Source organism: Buteo buteo, chromosome 13, assembly GCF_964188355.1.
Source record: "Buteo buteo chromosome 13, bButBut1.hap1.1, whole genome shotgun sequence".
Taxonomy (NCBI): domain Eukaryota; kingdom Metazoa; phylum Chordata; class Aves; order Accipitriformes; family Accipitridae; genus Buteo; species Buteo buteo.
Genome location: NC_134183.1, coordinates 31,125,312 through 31,143,134, shown reverse-complemented (window position 1 = coordinate 31,143,134; position 17,823 = coordinate 31,125,312). Strand labels below are relative to the sequence as shown.

Genomic DNA, 17,823 nt, shown 5'->3' with positions numbered 1-17,823 from the left:
CTTTATCACTCTACCTGGAATTCATTGCCTTGGAGAGCTACCTCTATAGGGTGGTCTGAAGTTTAGTCAGGAGGGACTTGATCTCATATCCTGTAACCTTAATGAACGATGTTGGTGATACTTGCCCACAGGCACTTGGGTCAGGTCTTTAATGTTTCTAATTTGCTTGGAAGATGAATAGCCCTATATCCTGGCTATTAAGTAACTTTAAAATCCTTACTGAGAAATACATGATCTCAGAGTATCTGATTTCCCACAAATAATTTTTCTAAATTTCAGAACGTTTCCTGGAGTATTAGTGTTTCCGAAAAGTTGTAGGATACCTGGAACGTTTGAGCCTTTCTTTTTTCCTTCAAACTATTTATGCTTCTTCCTTTCTTCTTTATGGCTTTAGCTTCAGTCCTGTCATTAGCCCTGTGTGAACGGAGTCCTCTGCCTGCTTGGCATTCACTGAAAAATTGGGGCCTTAGAGACTGCCTGACCTCTAGTTTGTCCTGTGAGCATGTCTAAGGTGTACTCACCATAATAAATCCCAAAGACAGCCGCTGCTCCAACAAATGCTCCCAGGAGCTGTGCTAATATGTAAATTGGTAATTTGGTCCATTTTAATCTTCCAGTCACGCACATGGCTAATGAAACGGCTGGGTTTATGTGACCACCTGAAAAATAAATCACAAAATAAGTCATATGGATGACTCAGATACATGACAATAGTTGAAGGATTTGTAAAAATGTAGGCACTTTTGAGCACGAGACTAGTACGTGCTTTTCTAGATGTTATTTTGCAATTAAATGTTGACTGCAATGAAACTGAAACAAGTTGGATCAAATTAGAGGGGGGAGGGGGAAAGCCACCAAGATCCAACTTCCCTCATGATGTTTGCAGACTGTGCTATTTATCAGACTGCTGTCCTGCAGTATATAATCTATAGATCTATAGACAACTTTTCTAGAAAAAGCCTAAACCTGCACTATTGGTTGTAATAGGAGGATCCGTCATTCTGCACGTATTCTCTCTCATCAAGGGCTTTGGCTTTTTATTTTTAAGGGAGGACTGGGGCAGCAGAACATTCATTCAGTTTAGCAAGCATGTATTAAGATTAAGGACTATTACTGGCTTGATCGTGTATCTTGAGAGAGATCTGGAGTACCCTGGATTTAAGTCATGTTTATGTCCCAATCTTCAACCTGGGGTTACTTAGGAACTCGGTTTTCATGAACATAAAATAAAATAATATTAGGTCTGTCCAGCTTTATGCTGACTGTTGGTGAGCTAGATGGGATCTGGGGACAGCAGTGCATAGTTCTTCATCACACATTTTCATCAAGCTCTTACACCCTCCAGAAAGGTCCATGCTAAGCAAACTGACAAAGTAGCTGTGCTGAAACAGAGAGTTCTATTTCCTGTGGAATTTCCTTCCTTTGTATTTAGGAGTAGCTACACCTAAACTCACGCATGGAAAAGATTGCAGCAGCATTGAAATTCTTTATGACAATTTTAGTTTCTAAAATATATTTATTATTATGTCACATGCTAGTCACTTCCCTCAACATCTTTTATCAACATGGAAAAAAGTGTTGAATGCTTTTGGAAAACTTCATTTTTTACACATATGTAGTTAATACTTAAGAAATATAAATTGCCAAATAAACAGATGAAACGGTACTCCACAGTAAAAATACAGTAAAACCCAAGTTTTGCAAGGACATAGCAGATCCATTGGTTACTTTCCAGGTGAAGTCTCAGTTCAGCCGGTATGGTTATCAGAAAAAAAATGGCCTTTGTCTTTCATAAAATAACTAAAAGAGCGTGACCTTTGTCTATCAAAGGCTAGTGATGGAGAAAGGGCCTCTATGTACAGTTTCTGTGTTTGTTTGCACTTCAGGTCAGTGAGTCATTATCTTATGAAATCCAGGCACCTTTGATACATAATGAACTGACAAACACAGATAACAAGCTGGATAAAACCCTCTTTGTATCATTTCCAAAACTCTGACCTAGTAGCACCAGTCTTGAATTAATTTTGAATTCCTCACTGTGTTTCAAATTTTTCAGCACAGAGCAAATAGATGGATGACACCTTATTTAACAGCCCTTCATCTGAATTTTGTTAAATTGTTTTCTTGTCTTTTGTTCTTTACTCTAGCTGGAATGAATAATTTTCCTTTCTTTCAACACCTGATATTGTTCCCCACCTGTATATAATACAGGGTGATTATGATGGCCAGGACAAGTCATAATAATAGTAGAGATGTCTGATTAACATTAAATCTGGAAAGGAAAAGTCTAGTTGAAGGCTCTCATGCTGAGATAGGGGAGTTAAAAGATTCTTGGTTCCTGTGCCACTGGTAGTTTCCTGGTTAAAAAAAAAAAGTTCACTTTGGACAGTGTGTTCCCCATTCTTTTGTAGTTGCAGTGATCATAGTCATGAGTTTGTCTGAAGTGTTAAGTTGGAAAAAATGGTGGGGAAATTATCTAGACATGGAGGAAAATTAGGTGGACAAAAAGCAAAAAGGGGTATTTTTCCTAGATAAAAGAGCTCAAATTCACCAAATATGCAGATTATATATTTTATGTTACCATGAATTTAGAATTTCATGAAGAATTGATGCGAAATATTTTAGCAGTACTTAAACATGAAACTTCATGGTCAAAGAGCCACAGAATTTGCTAACAAATCCTATATAGGAAGTGATATTCTAAAGTGTCCACTAGTAATCCTATGCTGGATAGTCACAGCCTATTGAAATATCTTTTCCTATTCTTTCAGGAAGAAAATGCACTGCAGGCAGAATCCTTTGTCATGGGAAAAACACAGGAAACACAATACTGCAACATCTGCAACTGCTCTGCCCTGCTGGGATTGAACTCTAATCTTCTATATAATGGAGATGAATATCCCTCAAAGATGTAAATGTAGGACAGGTTTGTGTCTTTACAGGATTTTTTTCATGATACTACATTAGAAGAGTTTACCTGCCTACATGTAAACCAAAGGCTGTACTTTAAAGTTGTTCAGATAATAGGAATGTACTGCTGAATTAATTTTGCGTGATATTAAGGAACCATTCTGCTCTGTTTCAATGACAATAACAGGACTGCCTGTTTTGCTGTACCTTGAGCACTTTCTAATGTGAACTTAGAAACCTCATGCATGCTGTCTCTGTAAAAGAATTTGTAAAAGAGAAGACAAATGGCCACAGTAATTTCTGCTATAGCAGCTATTTATAATGGCCTAGTTATACCTAGAGATACCAGCCCACATTGGCTTTACCTTCTTTATGAAGGGTAAGAAATTCCTCTATGAGAACTGGAGTACAAGAGGGCAATATAAACTCCACATACAACACGGAGTATTGTGTATTATAATACACAACACTGTGTATTATTACAACCCATCATTTTCTATATTAAAGAGAGAATTTAAATGTTAAATGCACTTATGCTAATGTTTCTGATATTAATTTGGCCAAACTGAATGGTGGAAATAGGATACAAAGCACCATCCAATATGGCACACATAGACACTGATTAGTTAGCCCAGCTACAGATAAGAGAGATTCCTGACCAATATATATTGAGGAAATGTTATAGCAGAAACAAAGGGGCAAAGACAGTACATTGGCAGTGTATCACAGAATGTATCTCTAGTACTGAATCTTTTTGCTTTTTCTGCTTCCTGTGGTTTGCTGCTTCTGCAAATAAGCAGACAGGAGCAGACTTGCTGCTGCCTGTCATAGGACATGAAGAGATAAATTGCATTCTCTAAGGTGAACCCTGCTCATTATATCCATTAGTGGGTCATTCTAACTTCTACCTAGCTGGCAACCATTTTAGCTGGTGACTGCTGGATTCTGTAAGCTTTTCATGGTTATTTCCTTAAATGCAGTGCCTGTGCTGTCCAGGATCATCTCTATTGACAGAATTTTCAAAGCAAGACCAAGCAGATTTCTGGTTTGCACAGGCCATTTTCCATAAAAGCCAGAGGTCTGCCAAGGTTTGCGCACTAGTTCAGAATTTGGTGGAAGATTTTGCCAAATGCAAAGAATAGAGGGAAACAAGAACACAAAAGATGTACTAATGAAACTCTGATGCAGATTCTGCTGTAATGGTGCTTGCTATTGCTAGATACATAATTGTTTATACCATGAAGTGGAAGTAATTTAATAAGGTAGCCTTAAAACTGTGGCAATAAATGCTATAGAAGAAAAAAGTCACTTACCAGAAACCCCCCCAGACACATACACTGCTATGGTGACTGCCATTGCAAATCCAACTGATACTGTCATGGGCCCACCATGGGCTCCTCGGCTAAGGACAGCCTGTCCTACACACCCACATCCAAGTGCCTGTATTTTGAAAGAGAAATGTAAAACCATGAGTGTGTCTGTCAAATGTTATTGGCTAGTTTGCAACTCCTGCTGCTGTCCAGGTATAGCTGAAAATGTCGTTAAATATTGAAAAAACGCTAGAGTTTGAGATTAATGGTATGTGTGCCATTGTTGCCTTTGCTGTAATGAGCATTTACTCTTTATTTTCCCCTGCTCTGTGACCAGGAAGAATCTCTGCTAATAAGGACCTCTCTCTCCCCAGAAAACAGTTTTCAAGTACAATGATGGGAAACAGATCAGAACTTGGAGCCTAAACAAGATCTCACAGCCTCTACAACAAATCTCTGCATCTGAAAGTGAAGAGGGAATTAATTCTGTGTGGTAAGTTGTCAGTTCCAGGTTGTTGTTATAAGCAATGAAAAAATTACTAGAAAAGTTATGAAAGATAGTTCATAAAGCTTTTAATGTTTAATGCTGAAACTCTGGAATGAGACATCTTTCTGGAGATTAGAGTGTGTGTTACTGTTGTGCTGCCTTGATATCATATATTGCTCTATCAGAATATTTCACTAGCTCTGCAGCTTGAACAATTAACTGGAGTGGGGATTACTGAATAATTCACATTGGAGTATTCTCAATGGATTTAAACTGGCTTCCGTTTTATGTTGGTTCCCCTCAGAATGAAGTTCAGCAACACATTTAAATGTATGCTTAAGATCATGTATATTCAATTCTAAAGTTTCTGCTTAGCTTCAAGCGTATGTTTAGGTCCTATTAAAGTTGGTAGGAAGGATTTTTCCAAGGTACAAAAGGCCTTCAGTTTAAGACAGCCTAGCTGACCCATTTCTGCCAGAAAGCAATTTCTGTCTTTGGAAATCTTCTTTTTAAATATATGCCTAAGTGCTTTGCTGAATAAGGACCCAACACTCTACAGAAGATATCAAATAATATCTATAGTCTGAAAACTTTTGCTTCTCTGCAACTGTAAGTGATCTGAATCTTATCTTTTCTGGGATGTGACCAGATTTATCTTGAGCAACCTTAATTACTTTGATATTAAATTGGAGATACATATTTTTATATAGAGATATATATATTCCTCCTTTGATGGTACAGGTGAATCAGATTTTTTTTTTCTGTGTATAAAATCATTCCGTCTTAGCCAATGCAGTTGCTTTGGCTAATCTCCTTGCTTCGCTTTAGTGTTCTGCCATTAGTGTGTGTCACCAATGACTGTATTGTAAATATTCTTCCTAACTATGCCTATTTGAATACATAAAATCTAGTTATTTTAGACATGCTTATTTTCACTTGCAAGGCAGTTGCATTCAGAAACTGCAAAGTAATGGAAAAATCTCTCCTGCCTTAGAAATAGACTGTACCAAAAAGATTTGTTGATTGAGGTTTAACAAGCAAGTCCTGCTAGAATAGATACAATTTAAACAGGCAAAAATCATAATTTTGTTTCCATTATTTCCCCCAGGGGTTTAACTAATGCCAAAATGTGACAGAAAAGCTCTCAATAAAATTATACTCTTAACCAGCTTTGCAATGCAGACGGAGTTTCTGTTAAAGTGCCCCGAGACTCTGTCATACACCCAGGTGCAGTTCTTGCCTTGAGGTTATAATCATGCAAGCAAACAAAACACTGTCTGGTGCCAAAGTCTTACAGCTGTCAGGTTACGTAAGGGTAGGGTGGTGTTAGATAGCAGTAGTTTATTGGACTGTATAATTGAAGGTTACAAGACATATTCCAAGCTGCTGTCAACTGCTGTGCAATGGATGACATAAGCTTATGTTAGGCATTCTCTCATTGTCATTAGTATCATATACCTAGCAATTCAAATGGTAAGCACAAATGCACATACAGATATAAAATGAAACCAAAAAATATTTTAGTTGTTCACAGCTGAAATTACATGTATCTTTAAAATGTCATGTAAGACAATTCTACTTATGTATTTATATTTTTAATTAATATGGAAAGAATGGGTATGCTGGAATTTATAAGGTTTAAGACTAGGGCACAAGCCTTGAGGAGGTGGAATTAGCATGCTCTAGCCTTCATTTTCCAGACTTCTCAAAGGGAGTATTCCAGAAATTGCACCAAGCAAGATTTTGTGAAAGATATGGCTCAGACACGGAGCAAGTTTGGTAGGCTCTTCTGGGGCCCTGTGTACACTGGGGTGCAGTTTGCGTTCAGGCAAGCAGTTAGATCTACAAGTATGCACTTGTGTTCTGAAATGGCATAGACAAAGTTTTTTGCAGATTCAAAAAAAGGCCATTCTTTTGAAAACATTACCCCTTTCTGTAAGAACGATGAAAAAATAGAACAGGAGTGGAGAAGATGGGTATAGAAAAGGATAAGGGACAGTAACCACATCTGTGTATATCAACTACAAATTCACAAGAAGAGGGAAGGAAATAGGATGTAGGCTGTGGCGTCCCTTCCCTCTTTACCAGAACTGTGGAGAATCATACAGAAACAGCTGTGTAGTCCTCTTGCACAGGGACTTCCACTCTGTACGTCATAGGGAAATATGCAACTCCAGACACTCCCTTTTTGTGCTAACCAGTCTCAGAAAACTCAGTCTACAAACAAGAAGGTGCACAAGCAAGCTTGAACACAGTTGCACTGGCTTCTTGCTCGGTGGATGTTGGTGAATGGCTGCCTGCTCATGTACGACGAATGGCTGCTACTGCAGGCACAGTCACTGTGTGCCCATTCTGGGATGGGGCAGCTGGGAGCTGAACCTGCAAATCTGAACCATGTTACGGTAATATGGCCTCCATCTGTCGTCATTTTAAGAAGCAGAGAAAAAAAATTTCTCATACCTACTGTAACTAGGTTGACATAACTGGAAACTATCACCTAATCATGTAATTACAGGAGCAGCAATTTAATACCCTGTGAATCTTTGCTCGGCTGAGTTAAGACCAACTAGATCATCAAGTTGTAACTAAATATTCTGAGTTTCTAGGCCAAGCTCAGCTATCAGCTGCACCCACACAAACCCATTGACTGAAGCGCATGGAGTCAATGGGAGTTTAATTTACAGTATAATATAGCTAGATCTCTTTATCTTATCTTGTCTTACCTTATGTTAGCAGGTTTTCATCTTAGCAGTTGTCTGTAGTCTGATCTGCTTAAATTTACTGGAGTAGCTTCAGTACTGACTTTTTGTTCACAAAGTAATTAGATTGCTGTCATAAATAACCTGTTTGGGTGTGGAATAGCTGTCTGCACATTCTCTGCCAAAAACTTGCTTCATAGACTTTAGAACATTCTCTTTGTCTTGAGTAACAAGGCTTATGTTAGGAAAGGAAAACAACAGGCCTCCAATGAGCATAATGTCCTGTTAGCCCCTGGAAGCTTGCAGAACTTTGTCTCTATCTCACTCATCAGAGAGACTAAGGATCATTTTGCCTCCGTCTGTGCTATTTTCAGGATTTTTACAAATGCTTGTAATAGCATTTTTCAGTGTAAATAGGATTTCGATTTCCTGCAAGATCTGAATCCAGAATTTTAGGGAATCTATTTTTCTACATGGCCTGTAGAGCTTTAGACATCTTAAAGCAGAATGCATATATAAAAAGGCCCCTTCTTATCAAACAGATCTAGGGGTAGTGCGCATTCATAGCCATACACTCTTACTGTAACATTAAAGCAGCAGCCAAGTCTCCCACTTCTTAGCAGCGTGGAGACAATGACGTGTGTTTTGGTATATCTTGTACATCACTAGCTGCCAAGCTGTGGTGAGTTACATACCTATGGTGGGGTACCATCGTGGCCCTTCGGGCAGAGTATGGCCTTGATGGCCACACAACTGACGATGCTCTACGTGAATATAAGAATTCACCGTGCTATAAGGAATAGAGAGTCAGCAGTTACAAAAAAAATCATATTTTAATTATAAGGTGTACACTTTCAATCAGGAAACACTAGAAAAATAGTTCAGAATTTCTATTTTAGTCAGTCTTCAGGACAGAACCCTACTTAAACAACCACAGCTAATTATGAAGAATCTCCAAGGATCCCTCCACCAATTCACAGTTTTCTGTAAGGATGCCTTTGTTCAGGTGAGGGGGCAACCCTGCCCCTTTCCCATGCCACGCTCCCGCCTATGTTCTCCTACTGTTCCTGCTAGCCTGAGACTTGTCTGCTCCCCTTTTTCAGCCTGGACAGACCTGCAGTACTGCTCTGGATTCTGCTGCACGTGCGTATGTTCCTGCGCAGTGCTGTGGAGGGGACGGGCTCTCGGGGCAGTGCAGTGCGTTAGGCTCAAGCTCTGTGCTTGCGGTGAGTGTCCTTGTGCTGTCCTAAAGTGACCCGTTCTGAATCTGTGGAAGCAGAGTGATATTGCTGGGACACTTGAGGATGTGAGAGCAAGCCCTGGTATTTCACTTCTTAGGGAAACCTCTGCGACTTCTCCAAGCAGTCAGACTTAGCACCACATATTTAGGCCCTTAAAAGCAGGGATACAGGTGGCAAGAGGCAGAGACTCCTTTGGGGGATGGGAGAAGTGGTTGTGTTTGCCCTTCACTGCAGGTAGGGATCTCTCTGACAAAAATCGCCCATGAAAATGTTAGAGGGTTATTTGTAGTTTACTGTAGTCTTGTACAGTTTCCCCTGCCCCCCATTAATATTTCCATATATGGTTAGTTTGGGTGTTGTGCTTAAAAGTAGTAAATAAACTTTTCAGAGGGGCTGATTACTGAATTGATGGTGTCCTTCTAAAGGTCTTTAATTTGGAGTGTATTTTAGAACTCGCTTTCATTTCCAATTTCTTTATTTACAAAGCAAGTCTGCTTAGAATTTGCCTACTGCGTTTCATAATAAGGTGTTTTATAATGGATTAGGAACTCTTTCTATACAGAGACATATTTTTGCTATGTTTGTGTATTATGTAGGGCCTTAATTCAGACTGGGCTCCTAAGCATTCTTTCATTAGGGACAGTAATGCTAACAGCAATAAAAATAGAGACATGTTAGATCTACTAAAATTCAGGGCATTAGCTCTGCAAGAATTCAAGTTGCAGGAAACTCCTGTTCTTCCAGGAAAGAGCAATCTTCATCTAATTTCATGTTTAATACTTCCTATCTTTTGTTAAATCAGATAGTACTTAAAATTTTTAAGGTGAGATAAAAATATAGCTTACCAGTCAAGTAATTTTTAAATATTTTAAAAGCATGTCACTCTTATTTTATCATTAATTAAATATTTGGGGGGGGGGAGGATTTCTGTACATTACAATTTAATCAAACTTGGAGTAATAAAAAATCCTTATATCCGTTCTCCTGATAATCTCCTGGGACACAACCAATATCCTCTTGGGTTCAAATGGATTTACCCTTTATTTTTTTCAGACTTACTATCTAATAAAATAAGGGCTTGAAAAAACCCCTTATCATTCAGTTAATTAAATAGCATAGACATAAGCCTTAAAATGATTGCCATTTTGAAACCATTTTTTTAACGACAGAAAGCATTACTACTTGGAGACATGAATGTAAATTTTAATAAGGCTTTGGATGAATTGTGTATATAAAGCTTTTAAAACATATAAAGATCTGGTTCAAATTGCTCTGTGGGAAAAAATACAGTGAAAATATTGAGGGACAGACTATGCTGTGTTATATAAACTGATGCTTTTAAATTTTTATTATTGCTTTTGCACATGCAATAAGAGACAAATAAAAGCTTGAAATCACCTAGAGAGAATGCAAAGGTCTGCATTCTCTCATATTTTATTGTGATTAATATTGTACTCTTCATCATGAAATGCAAAAATGCTTTTCTTTCCTGAATTATATAGGGTAACTGGCTTGAGTCAGTTTCTTCAGTGAAGATTATTTTTATATTCTTACTAAGTTTTAGAAATTCAGGAGAGAAAGGAAATGAAACATTTCATATTTAGATACAAACTTTCAGGAGTGAAACATGGCCCCTTGCAAAGGGGCTAGGAAGAAAAGGCTAGGCAAGGGAAGAAAATCTTACCTAGTAGCTTCTTGAGGAGAAAAAGAGCCTATTCAGGTGCTGCTTCCCTCCCCGGTTACTCATTTATTCTTGAGCTGAGATGTGCTTCTCTGCTCTGCTTCCTACACCAACTGAAAAGATTAAAAATCTTTCTAAACCCTTAAAATTTGGAGAGTGCAGGAGCGGGCATTGCAGTTTCTGAGAAAGGAGGTTTTCTGTCCTCCCTTCAAAGTATAAGGGTACATGTATCTTTTCATTTACTCTGTGCAGAAACAGGGTGGCCGGATCTTTTCTGTGCCCTGATGGTTGGAGGTGCATGGTTATGAGTAATTAAAGCCTCAGTGTGTTCTCTTCCTAAGCTGTTTTCTGTTGAAAAAAAAAAAAAAAAAAAAAAGCTGAGTGCTTTTAAAAGTAAAGAAACCGTTGAGGAATGGGTTAGAGGAACTGAGTCAAGTTTGCGTTTAAACCAGACCATGGACTGGAGGGCTCACTAGAATTCACTTTTAGCCAAAATGGTTTATTGAAATGTTGAGATCACAAAGATATAAACTCACTGTATGCAATGAACTGCATTTATTATCTTTCATTCTGTTCTCCAACTGTTTATGACAGTTTTAAAAAGTTATTACTTTTATTACCTTTTTTTTTTATTTGGCGAAACTTTTGAGAAAACAGCCTGTGAATTTGTGTCTGTAAAACGTAAATGAAAGTTTTGCATTTGCAGTTGAATGTTGGAAGGATGCAAGTCTGCTGTGAGGCTCAGGGAGAGCGCCTACACTTCAGCCCTATAGATGCAAACTTTCTGGAAAAAAAGTGTATCTACAGAAAAAGGTCTTGGAAAATTAAGTTCAACTTAATGGAACCTCTTGGTTAAACAATGAGAGCTGAGTTATATGTTGGGGCTGATGTTGCAGAGATGAAGATAATTCTCTTTTAAAACTTTCATGCAACACAGAACATCTGAGTCACCAGAAAGTTTAAAATGTCATATACTGGAAAACTTAAGTTTGTATTGAAAACAAAAGATTTCCTGTGACTTTTCAGAATTATTTGCTGTAATAAACATTTCAAGGTAAAAGAAAAATTAGGTAACCTTGCTTTCAGTTCTTTCACACTGCTAACTATTCAGCTGAATTAAAGAATGACTTCAGGGAAATAGAAGTGTTTTCTAGAGAAAAGTAAAAAAAAAAGTTAATTTATTTTGATTATAGTAAAATTATAGAAATAAACCAGTGTGTAAGAACAGTTCCTTAACCTCAGCACAACTAAGGGTCTTCATTACTACTTTGACTTCTGTTTGCAATGCTGATTTAATACAGTTGCAAGAAAGAGGAAGACTTTGCACATCTTCAGCAGAATCATTAGCAAAACTTCATGCCATCAAAACATACGCAACTGATACAATTGCAGAAACAGAAAGGACTCCAAGTTGGTGATGACAGGGAAAGGAAGCATCTTATTCCCATAAAATGAGCAGTTTTGGTCTGGAAGTGCAGGATTAAATTCTATGACATTAGATTGATGAGTGACTTTTATTATTTATTGGTTGTACTATAGTATTGCTGCTAGAGACCCTAATATATGGATCTCTGTGACATAAGAGCTGCTTTCCAGAGTGCAAATATTGCTAAGGCCCATGGTATTTGTAGCATTGTATAATATTTAAAAAAATGTTGAGTGACATATCAAAATACCAATGATAAGTAAGTTTTAATAACCTTTTTTATCTAGCTTTGACAAACTTAAGTTCACTAAGACCTAATTATACAAGATTCTCTACTCCAGGAAATTCATTGCTGATGGCAAACGAGGTAGCTGTTAGAAGCTACTGCTATTTAATTTTCTACCTTAAAACTAAACTTGCTGTAAGCAATTACATCCTATACAAAGAAAGAGTCTCCCTTTCACAAAAATTTAGAACATGGAATTTATCTTTGTTTAAAATTTCTAAGTAGTAATTTTGTATTAAACACTAAATACTTATTTAAGGAGCAAGTAATCAAAAGCTACATCTGCTTTCATGTAATAACATCATGTAATGAGGATTCTAACTCATGTTTAGAATAAGGGATATATATTACCATACAGTATTGTAATTAACATGCACTGCAATATAGGGCCACAAAAAGGAAGATATGGAAAAGTTGTTTGAATTTTAATCTTCTGGACTGAGTAAATCCATGGAATGTCACACTTAAAGATTTTTCAGGCAAGACTAAACTCCGCAACAAAGCAGGGGTGATAACTTACATAATGAAGATTTTGATGTGCAGAAGATAAATGGACTTCCTTCTCATTAGTTGGACTGTTTGCAGCGTGGGGTGTCATGCATTCAATTCATGCTCTTGCACTGCATCCTCTATGCACACATAAACATTTGCTTCAGTGGGAATTTTGTAAGAGGATCCCCACCTCCAGTTGGAGACTAAGCTTTGGGATATGAATATATATACTACCGACTTGTCTTTATAATGCTAAATGGAAGCCTGTGTTCTGTTTCAGCAAGGAAGCATACACTGCTCTGGACTCAGGAGATACTGGCTCCTGTGCAGCTCCTTTCTGGGAAACTGTGTTTAGTAAGAAGCTCTTGAGAGAGAAAATGAAATAAAAACTATGTTAGGTGAGCAGTAGCCGCTAAAGGAAGCAACATGGCCCATTTGGCATCTCTTTTTGGAACTGTTCCAATTCAGATATACTTAATGGTGTAAGCCAGAGTAAATCCCATTTTGTTTGAGAGCAATGCAGCCAAGTTCCAAAGGGGAAATATGGAGAGAAGCATGATTAAAAGCAGAGAGGCAGTTGGATAGGTGAGTTCCAGACAGACTCACTGAAAAGTCACATAACCCATCTACCTGATGCAGCATGGCTTCTTGACTCTTCTGTGCTGGTACCTAGATGTTGTCCCCCAGAGTAATCCACAGGAGTCCCAAGAGGAAATATACTGAACCAGGAGATGTGTTGGAGAACAAAAAGGTGTGTAGAGAGCTCTGTTTCAAGGGAGGCCTCGGGCAGCCCCAGCTACAGAAAGCTGAGGCTGTGTCAGAGGCTGGGAAATGTGTGTGTGCATAGGCCTCTCAGGCACCATGGTACAAACGGGTGGGTGTTCTCCCACCTCAGGGACCTGTTGCATAGGTGTAGACTGGAGGGACCTGTCCCAAAAGCTGGTTCGAAACACACGGTGTAAAACCCACATTACTCAGTATCCACTTCCTGGAAAACTGTTGTATCCTTTTCAAATGTTCATTGAAAACTTTATGGGTAGATTGTGTTTTTTGTGGATGCTTATTCTAAATTGCAAATGGCACAATTAAACTTTGCAAGTTGGGGGTTTACCACATGGCAGCACCAAGGTAAATGCAAGAAATGGGCAGGACTTTACAAATAATCTGCAAATATAAATACCCAGGATAATGCATGCTCCTCATTGCCTGTACTGCAAATGTAACTTAGTTATGTTAAAACTGCATCCATTTGTTTTATACAAGTATCATAAGAAGTGAAGTGCAACATTTTCGCAGCTTGATGGAACCTTATAAGGTGAATACGATATAGTTCAAGACAGTAACCAAAAGCTCAGTGTAACCAAAACCACGTGCAATTTGCATTTGGTTACGGACTGTACATTTTGGGTTTTCTGCCACAATTCTTGTTCCAGAGTGTAATTAGAGCAGCTGTGCTATGCCTTGGGGAATAATTCAAGGCTGGATACTGAAAGAAATATTTGTTCCCCCAGCAGAATAGGTCTAAGAGTAAAATAGCCTAATCACCAGCAGGATTACCCAGACAGGCAGTAACAGCAACTGCTCTGTATACCATTGGATCTGCCTATACAGCAGGGCACTTGCAGGTTCCTAGAGTTTAGTGTTTCTCACTGAACCCTCAGAGGTTTAAATTGGGTGCTTTGATAAGCAGAGAGAAGGGCTCACACAGACTATGTCTGTATTATCAATTTGTGCACTGCAAGCAGCTGGTTCAGAGAACCTGAATACGGCCATCTCGGGAGGGATTACTTAGGAGTATCTCCAGTCTGACCCACTAGACTGAGCATCCATTAACGGTCAGCACATTTCCTGTGATTCTGGAGCTCACCTTCCACTTTAGTTTCATCTGAAAAGAATTCAGTTTACGTGCTCTGAGACCATGCTGCAAGGCAAACCACAGCATAGTCAGTAGGAATGACCAAGAGATGTTATCTGAACCATATACCCAGTGACTTTCTCAACGCTTGTTGTCTCAAATCTGTTTAACATTGCAGGCAGAGCCCTTCTCACCCCCAGGTGAAGGCTTGGTTTTTGCCTGATGAGTGATCTGACTTTCTAGATGTCCTGAAATTAATCTTACAGTTTGTACATTTTCCAGTTTGGAAAATAACATTGCAAGGCTTGAGAGTTACCAAAGATGGTAGTTTAAGCTCTTAGTAGTATGTAGCCCATGATGTTGTTCTCCAGAAAAAATAGAAATAGGTGATTTGGAGGGAAAGAATTTCACCTGGCTAACTTTCAGAAGTGCTAGGTTGGTCGCAGATTTAGGCACAGTTAGCACTGACTTCCAGAGTCTGTGGGTAATAGAAGGGTTTGTCCCTGCCTTACTCCCTGGTGCAGGTGCTTCCTACAGGCTGTAAAACCCATCACAGTGACATGAAATGGCTTTCAGCAAAGATCTGAATCAACTGGGCTGTAGGCCGTGAACTCTCATCTCACTTTCACTTTGTAACAGGATTAAGACATAGTAATAGGATGATGGAAGAAAGCTTTCACTTCTTTTGCATACGTGGTGTCTGTTTTTCAAGGATTTCTGCCCTCTGACTTACCAGGCTGCCCCTTTCATTAGCTCCAATTTAAGTTAAGGGTTTAATATTAATCTGTTCTTAAAGAGAAACTACTTACTGGCTGACAGAGCCTAAAAGCAATAGCAATATACAACAGCAGAAAAGTCAGTTTCTTCACAATAAACGCTTTGTATTGCTGCTAACTTCCGCAGTCTAAACATAAACCGAGGTATCCAAGCACTGAGAAAGCTGCAGCTCAATCCCTGTGAGGGTCTTCTCTGCTTTAAGCCAAGGTTGAAACTATAAAGTGTAAGATAGAATTGAGAAAGTCAGGTTATCAACAACAATTTCATAGCTTCATTTTCTACTATATTCATATGGTGAATATACTAGAAAATGGGCTTTGGGTTTACATTTCTTTCTAGTCTTGTGCAGCAGGACATTAAATAATAGCATTTGCCGTCTAATCTGCACTTTAATACATTTTCTTCACTTGCTTAATTGTATTAATGGAAAGAGGAGGATGATCTTGTGGCGAGGACAGAGTACTGGAAGTCAGGTGATCTGGGTTATATTCAGAGTTCTGCCACAGGCTTCCTGTGCAGTCTGCTGTAATCAGGTTTGCTAATACATAAAATGAAGATAATGACATTTCCTCTCCTTACCAGGGTGTTGTGACACTTAATTCATTAATGTTTGTAAAGTGCTTTGTGCTCCTTGCTTCTGAATGTGCTCCTTATAGTAGTAATGTCTTATGGATGGTATTAAATTTGAGAATAATGTTACGTTAGTGCCTGTGCACTTCAGTTGGCTGAAGTGTAGTAAAGACCATTATTTTCATGTATTTTATGAGCTACTGGAATTTTTTAGATGACTTACTTGAAATTTAGCTAATATAGTTACAGTTATAAAATAGACTATGTCAGTACTATGCCTGCTTCTTTTTTTTTTTTTCTGTCCTTTCACTAGGATAAAACATTTAGCAATAAGCAAGACTGTCTTGTTCAGACTAAAAGGAGGAAGAAAGAGTTTGGCATAAATACTCTAGCTGCTTGACTTCCAGCTCTGCTACTGAGCCTGCTCTCTACCCTGGTAAATCACAGGGTAGAGCTCTGTGTCCCAGTGCAAAATGCACAGAAAAATTGAGCAAGAAATTAAGTTTAAAAAATCTGGGGATATGAAAATTGGGAGGTTTGGTATTTGTCTAAATTGTAGCAGTACTACAGGACCAAGCAACTGTATAATTTATGTAGTACAGTTAAAAAGAAAAAAAAATTAGTTAACTTACAAAATCTCTGAAGGTTTGGCAATGCAACTCCCAATAAATTCACTACAAATCATACAGCTAGATTTCTATATTGCACAGGAAAATAACTCAGCTAAAATTCTCTTAATGTGCAATACACTATGTTTGTTAAAGTAAATGGAAGTTGTGCATAGAAATGAAAGTAGAATAAACTGCTGAGTTTTTAAAAAACAAAAGCAAGAGTATTATTAAGGTTCATTGTGCATATCTGGATTTTTCAGAACATGGTAGTTCACTGAAATTCTGTTCCTATATGAAATCAAATGCTTATCAGACAATCGTAATATCTAAAGCTACCTGGTTTTAACAGCCAGTGATAATTACATCAGGTGAAGAAAGGAATTACAAACTTACCATAAATAGAAGCAATTCATTCAAGGCTGTACAATGTTTGTCAGGCAGTAACCACGCTTCTGGTACAGTACAAGAAAAAGCATACGTGTCCCCTTACAAGCACTGTCCAACATTAGATTAGTAGGAAGAAAGGAAAGCAGCTGACACTTACTATCAATATAAAAGTTCCCAGGAATTCTGAGAGGGCTTCTTTAACCAAGCTGTTCTTCAAGGCTAATTTCTCCTTTAAACTCCTTTTGCTTTTCCGGCTCATTTTGGCTTCCTCTATTGCTCTGGTGCCCTAGTTACAAATACACACAAAAATTGTTCTGTATTTGTCCCTGCTTCAGCTGAACTTTCACACTTTTACTTATACATTGAAATATGAGATTTCATCTTGTACAGCCAGTGAAATCATCTGACTGCAGGCATTGACAGAACCAACTCAACATGCCCTAACAATTCATCATGAGTTTTCCATCCTGTGCCTTCTCTGAGTACACTTCTATTTATACTGGTTAGATAATGCCAGTAAGTTCACAATCAGAACCTTTTTTTTTCTTGCAGAATGGATTAATCATTACCTTTTCTGCTATGTTACTTTTTTTTTTTTTTGGTAAAAATGAACAAAAAGTTGTTCCTGTCACCCTGATCAAAAAGAAAGGCAAAAAGAGAAACCACAAAATAAGGAACCAAAATATGGTTGAAAATTTCTCTCTGACCTAGATTGGGATTTAAACTATGCTGCTATTGGCTGTCCAAAAAATATTCAAGGGGAAGTTGTGAAAGAGGATGAATGCTTGTGAGAATGCTGTGCTCTACCCTGTAAACAAAAGTTCCTATCCTGTCACTTCTGCGGGGTTTCAGTGTCTAATGGTGAATCTTAACTTGGCGTAGTATGTTGAATTTGTATATTCACTCACAATACTCTTTTTGGACTAAATGCCTCGCTCTCTAGTGACCCACCCTGTTTACAAAAAAATGAGGCAGAATAAATTAGGAACATTTAATGAAATCTGCTTTAGTCCAGTGGCTCCCTATAATGCAGTATAGGCAAGTGAGGCACTGCGTGACTATATGTCTCCAATATGTTTAGCTTAAAAGTG

The 17,823-nt window shown here is 38.2% G+C and overlaps 1 protein-coding gene across 7 annotated transcripts in view; it reads right to left on the bottom strand.

The window, feature by feature from the left end:
- The window catches only part of AQP9 (aquaporin 9), a 28,238-nt gene extending 10,920 nt beyond the window's left edge, over positions 1-17,318 (bottom strand). The window contains exons 1-6 of one of the 7 annotated variants that reach the window (XM_075045385.1): positions 16,890-17,032; positions 16,739-16,797; positions 15,197-15,378; positions 12,561-12,669; positions 4,224-4,350; positions 522-659 (exon numbers count right to left, since the gene is read on the bottom strand). In XM_075045385.1, coding sequence (XP_074901486.1) covers positions 522-659; positions 4,224-4,350; positions 12,561-12,638 — 343 coding nt within the window. In that variant the 5' untranslated portion in view covers positions 12,639-12,669; positions 15,197-15,378; positions 16,739-16,797; positions 16,890-17,032. Of the gene's footprint in view, positions 1-521; positions 660-4,223; positions 4,351-10,331; positions 10,677-12,560; positions 12,670-15,196; positions 15,379-16,738; positions 17,250-17,301 lie in introns of those variants that run through there. The other 6 variants (XM_075045386.1, XM_075045384.1, XM_075045388.1 and 3 more) reach the window with 6 other exon arrangements.
- Between the last annotated feature and the right edge of the window lie 505 nt (positions 17,319-17,823).